Source organism: Halyomorpha halys, unplaced genomic scaffold, assembly GCF_000696795.3.
Source record: "Halyomorpha halys isolate HHAL.00 unplaced genomic scaffold, Hhal_1.1 Scaffold1.1, whole genome shotgun sequence".
Lineage (NCBI taxonomy): Eukaryota > Metazoa > Arthropoda > Insecta > Hemiptera > Pentatomidae > Halyomorpha > Halyomorpha halys.
The window spans coordinates 2,239,695-2,246,362 of record NW_027115366.1 but is presented as its reverse complement, the minus strand read 5'-3'; the positions used below and the strand labels follow the sequence as shown (position 1 = coordinate 2,246,362).

The 6,668-nt window shown below is 31.3% G+C and overlaps 1 protein-coding gene across 1 annotated transcript in view; it reads right to left on the bottom strand.

Annotated features, from left to right (window-relative positions):
- Positions 1–5,757, bottom strand: part of LOC106678505 (uncharacterized) — a gene marked incomplete in the record, with an annotated part of 70,989 nt that extends 65,232 nt beyond the window's left edge. The window contains 2 exon segments of the mRNA XM_067052431.1: positions 2,643–2,725; positions 5,465–5,757. Of these exon segments, the coding sequence (XP_066908532.1) occupies positions 2,643–2,725; positions 5,465–5,612 (231 nt within the window).
- Positions 5,758–6,668: the final 911 nt, after the last annotated feature.

Below are 6,668 nucleotides of genomic sequence, written 5' to 3'. Positions count from 1 at the left end.
AAAAAAAAAAAAAAAAAAAAAAATTGAAAAATTACAGATAATAAACATTTATTTTCTTTGACTTGGGAAAAAAATAATATAACTACTGAATAATTTCTTGAAAGTAAATAAAAAATCTTTCGAATATTATACAACGTTTAATTACTAATAAATTAAATCAATAAAATAAGAACTAAAGAGAATTGAGGGAACTGGATAGGTAGATAGTTTTTTATATTTTAAGAAAATAAAGATAAAATATGAAAATATTATTATGTATGTTCAATAGTAATTATCTAAGTAGAACTAGTACAATGAAATTTCAATCCGAACTCTCGAGTAATCCAAATCCAAATGAGCCCTGTTTCATAATGAAAACTAATAGTATTAGTCAATAGTACAAGTGTAGAAATTAGTTTGGTAACAATATTACTGTGACTATTGGTGATATTACAGAAATTAAAAAATACTAAAGTAAAGTTGCTATTGTACAAGTCAGTGTAATTTAATTAAGATAAATCGACAAGACTAATAGTATTAGTTTGTACTTTATTATGAAACAGGGCCCTGATGTTAACAAAATAAAATAATTTTTTTTTAGAAAACTCAGTAGGCAATAACATTTTTTGTTTTCAAATAAAGCACATGTGTAAAGGACATATTTAACTTCCTGATCTATAGACAAGTTATAATAAGCACGGTCAAAATCTAAAGTGGAATTTTTACACAGTTTCGATATGGAGTAATCTAATTCCTATCAGAATGTTCATAAAATATTTAGTTGAAGTTATAAATACATAATATAAATTTTGTAATCATTTTATTCTTTAAAACTATTTTTTTTATATTAGAAATGTGTATAAATCAAGTTTTGTTGGAGAACTATTTTTTTTTTTTTTTGTTTAATCACGTTTTAAATAAATCCATAGAAAGAGTATTTTCAATACTTTTTTCACTTATAAATGAACAATGTTATAATTTTAACAAATTTTTTATTATTTATTTAAAGTAATTTACAACTGTACAAAATAATACAATAGGTAAATATGTAGTATGTTTCATATACACTTGAAAATCTTGGGAAGGAACCACCCATTGGTGGTACTTCACGCATTAATTTAAATTAGAAGGTCCCCTGGCCATCTTCTTTTCAGACGCCTCGGAGGATTATCAGGGATTGTTAAGGATGAAAGATTAAGAATTAATGGGTTAGGATGGTTAAGGAGTTTGGAATGAAAAGACGCATATCTGTTTTGGGTCAAATCTGCAACGAATGGGATGTTAAGGTCTTTGTGAATGAGTTTATTTGTGACGTAATAAGGAGCATCAAGGATTTTATGTAGGATTTTGGATTGTAACGATTGGATGCGGGAAGAATTTGATGGTTTGGTGGAGCCCCAGAGCTCAATTCTATATGTCCAAATTGGTCTGATTATCGTAGTGTATACTAATTTTTTGCAGTGAATGGGAAGTTTAGAGCGTTTGTCAAGTAAGTGTTGTAGCAATCGGAATCTACGAGTAGTTCTTTGTGGTTTCAGTCTTGTGTGTAGATTCCAAGTAAGTCGAAAAAAAAGACTTCCTTAACATTAACTGCAGTCAAATTCCAAAAAAAAAAAAATATATATATATATATGAAAAGTTATGTACATTCATGCTGTTAATCTTTTTTATTTATTTATTTATTGACATTTACAACTGTACATAAAATACAACAAATAAATTTGAAGTAAAATCAAAATGATATGTATACGGGCATGTTGGGAAACTACCCATTGGTAGCACTCACATGTAGCAAACATTTTTACAATATAACGTCTCGAGGCCATCTTCTTTTCAGGCAGTTCGGAGGATTGTCGGGAATGAAAGAGGAAGCAAGGCTAGATAGTAATGGGTTTGAGTGGTTAGGGAGTTTATAATCCATCTTACTTTAATTCGAACTTTTCCTTAATCCAGTACAATTATTTCGGTAATAAATATACTTTATTAATAAAGAAATAACCCAATTAATTAATCATTTTTGTAAACCATAATTAAATTAGCAATAATAAGGGTAGGTTACTTCACAGCTACCTCTATCAGTACAATACCGATTTGAAATTCATATATCGTATAACAAACATCATTTGCTTTATTTGCACTCTGAAAGCTATGTTTATTTATGAATTGATGCCATCACCGTAGTTAAAGGATGGTATATTTCTGTATATTTTTCTCTCAGTGGTATGAAAGCTGGGTAAATTAATATGCTATGAACTGAATTTTAGGTTCATTCATAACATTCAGTGCTTACAAAAGTTTATTGAAATCAAATTGGAATTAATTCTATCTAGCTAAATGCAGGATATTTATAAGCGTAATGGATAAAAATCATAACAAAGTAATAGGAAAAAATGCAGGTCATGAAACAAGGAACAAATGAGGTAGAGGAAAGATTATATGCGACAAAGATGTTAGAGAATTTATTACCTCGTAAATATTACAAGGTTACAAAACAAGTTGCCAAGATTATCCGCTAGAATAATAGAATAAGCTCCTCTGCATTTAATATATAACATGTACTTTACATAAGGCTACTTATACTTATAAACATTTAGCATTTTAAACCTTTTTACATTAAACACAACATCATGAATACGCCTAGTAAATAATAATACAATCCTTACTCCAACGCAAATATAGAAGGCGTAAAAAGGAACGAAGAGTAAACACCAATAGAGCCAGTCAATGTTGATGAGGCACATCTTAACTGCAACAAAAATAATATAAAAAGTATTACATAAAGTAATCAACTACAGTTAATTTAGTATTTAGTATATAGTATTTTACTAAAGTTAATATAGTACTATAAAGTAACTACAACCATTTATAAAAAGAATTTTTTATTCATTTATTTATTGATATTTACAACTGCATGAAAAATACAAGCAAATTTGATCATAATGACATAATGATAATGATATAATACAGCATGTAGAGAAACTACCCAGTAGTTGAACTCTAAAAAAAAATTACAATATAAGGTCACGAGGCGATCTTCTTTTCAGGCGCCTCGGAGGATTGCCAGGAATGCCAGGAATGGAAGAGGAAGCAAGGTTAGAAACTAGTGGGTTTGGGTGGTTAGGGAGTTTATTATGGAAGGAATAATATCGGGTTCGGGATAGATCGGTTACATAAGAAACATTTAGGTCTTTATGGATAGTTTTATTAGTAATAATGTAAGGAGCATTGAGGATTTTACGAAGGATTTTGGATTGTAAGGATTGGATACGAGAGGAATTGGAAGGTTTAGTGGAGCCCCAAAGCTCAACTCCGTATGTCCAGATGGGCCTTATTATTGTCATGTAGATCAGTCTTTTGTAATAGATTGGAAGTTTAGACCGTTTGTCTAGTAAGTGCTGTAATAGTCGGAATCTGCGTGCAGTTTCCTGTCTTTTCAGTCTCGTGTAAGGATTCCTGGTTAGCGATTTGTCCAAATGCAGTCCAAGATAACGAATCTGTTTATAACAAAAAAAAAAAATAACATAGCAAGAAAACGTTGCTGGAAAAAAGTATGATTAATATAAAAGAAGACAAAAAAGAAAAAAGAAAGAAAATCAGACTTAAATCATGTTAATATTAAAAAATTAAAATTATGAAAAAATATCTATAACATTTATTATTTAAGTAAGACGAATATTATAGTAGTAATATGTTTTAGTGTTTCCATGGTTTTAGAACGGAAAATGGTCAAATGGACTGTTACCAAATATTTGTTACATCGGAAAATTTGTCGATAAAATGAAATAAAAATTGTGAAATGGAAGGGAAAGAAAAAAAAGAATAAATAGAAAACCTTGTATTTAGTGTGTAGACTGGTATTATTTGTAAAAGAAACTTGTGGAAAAAAAAATGTTTTCTTTCTATTTTATTATTTCATATAAAAATATGTAATTTATATATGTCCGATCACGGATTGATTAGTATACTGTGTAATGTAGCAACCCGATGTATTTGGGCAGCATGAATGAATAAAGTATTTCATTCTCTATTTTTTTTTCCAATCTTTAATATTTGTAAAACTTATAATACGTTTTATCCCCGTATCAAGAACTCATTTTTACATTAATCTACACTAAAACTCCTTTTTTTTCATACCCTTCATTAAGAATAATATCATTAGTACTTCATACATAAATAATACATTTCATGTATTATGTATACTTTAGTGCGTCTTCTCCATAATACATTTCATGTGTGGTTTGTTCATGATAACGTCAGGTTAATAAAACCTAGAAGATGGTCCGGGTGGGGTCAAAATAGTAAATAATTGAATATATCCAGAGCATTCTGCATCCATTTTTAGGTCAACACTCTACACAATATTGCTATGTTAGTAAAATTTATATGGGTTCCAAGTCATGTAGGAATCGAAGGGAATTGGCAGATCTCGCTCAGGGACAATCTCAATTCACTATGAGACATATAATTTAACCATTCCAAAAACTTCATACAGGCTATTCTGCCCAGGTCAAAACATTTATATCTAATAAGTCAAATGTCCATTAAAAACCACAGTAAAATTATTTCTCTTTAAACACTATTAATACACTTTTATTACAACCTTGCTTGTTTGACTTATTAGATATAAATGTTTTGACCTGGGCAGAATAGACTGTATGAAGTTTTTGGAATGGTTAAATTATATGTTTCATAGTGAATTGAGATTGTCCCTGAAGATGGCCGAATTGGCCGAAACGTTGGACGTGTAAAAGAAATAAAAGTTTTGAGACTATAATTTGGATAGTGTTTTGAATTATTTATTAATTAATTAATTTAAGTTGTTTGTATCATTTTAAGCCTTGATGAAGCACTGAAACGGGGGGCGAAACGTTGGCTCACGTTGACTCAGGACCATCTTCCTGGTTTTACTAACCTGACGTTATCATGAACAAAGCACCATCTTAAATAACTTTTGTTCAGAAATAGTACTTGCTTACAAAGTATTGAAAGCCCTTATACTTCATGGCTCGTACCAGTACAGATTTCAATACTTCATACATATGTAAGTTAGGGGTAGTTAGAATATGGAACCAACCATTATGATTCGTACATAGTTAAACTAATAAAAAAATCATCCATTAACCATTCACACATTAGAGAAGTTTCTGAACGATTCATACTTCTTATTATTATCTCATACATTTAAGGTTGTTGTTAAAAAAAGCCAGAAATCTTTTTTTAGAAGAATGGTTTATTGTTTTGGAATCCTATTATACAGAGATTATGTCCATTTATGTATTTTAGTTTATATACATATACATAATACTATTTCTAATAAGAGAGCTATTTTAGAGTTTATCCAAGAATTCGCTTTGTGTAATAATAAATCTGTTATGTTATTTAGTCATAAATATTGAATGATATGTTATCAGATTTATATAACCTCCCTGAGCATCGTGAGTCATACTTTACAGGTTATGAAATACTAAATAAACATTCTACTCACACACATTGGGCAAGATTTCAGCCAAACCGAAGACGAGTATCCTCAAGTTCCAAGACATCCGATTCTCGAAGGGGCAGAGCAAGAGGAGGAGGAAGGATCCGATGGCTATCGACCCGACGTACCTGCTCCGCATCTTCCTGATCGCCATGTCTTTTCGTACCAAGGGGCTGCTCCTTCTCGAATGGGATGTCTCATGGAGTGTAACGATGAATTTTACAAAAGAGTACTAGAAAATCTCTGGACATAGATTGTGTTTGTGGCACACTACATAGGAGCTACTACAGATGTGTTACCTAACATATGTCTTACAGGTGGCGGCCATTTTCTATTCTTAAAATTTGGGATTTCGTTTTGTTGCAATATTCTGTATTTGAAGGAATGTTCCTTTCGATAAACTTCGACTATGTTCGAATCATGTCTGCCTCCCAACTTATCTTCACCAGGCGAGACTTCAACTCTTTGCAAATAGTTTTTATCTCCTTCAACATTGGCACAGCTCCTGTACTCTGGAGGCAATAGTGAGTAATTCTGTCCCTCTTGCTTCTTCATCTGGTATCGTTACTTTTGGAGAATCATTGTTTTCTCTGACGTTTCTTCTTCACTCATATTTTCTTTTTCAACCTAAATTTTTCTTCTTATATCCCATCCATTTTCCTTCTCTTTGTCTATCTTGTTTTTCCCTCTGCTAATAATCGATTCACTCATTGATCGCTCATCGAAATTTTCTCGGGCGTCAAATTTACACCTCTTGGAATCTCCTCCGAGCACTCTTTTTTGGTAAGGAACAGAGATTCCAGTCTGTACATTACTCGACTCTTTGAGCTCTCTTATTGGAGCCAACTCGAATTTTCCGAAGATCACTTACACACAATACTTGAAAAAGACGTCGTAATTTGAAGTTTTTAATTTATATATCCATATTTGCTCAATCCATCGATAGATTCTGGTCAAATTTCACCCTACTACCAAAATACTAGCACTATCATTTGGTAGTACAATTTAACACCTACGTACGCTTTACCTTTTGTAACCCCATAAGCCAGCAGAATACCCATCCTCCTTCCGTTCTATCTCTCTATTACCTATCATGGGCAAAATTCTGGAAAAACCTTTGAGACGCATACACCCCATCCTTGATTCCAATCATATAATACCAGATCACCAATTTGGATTTCGAACCTCTCATTCCACTACCCAGAAATGT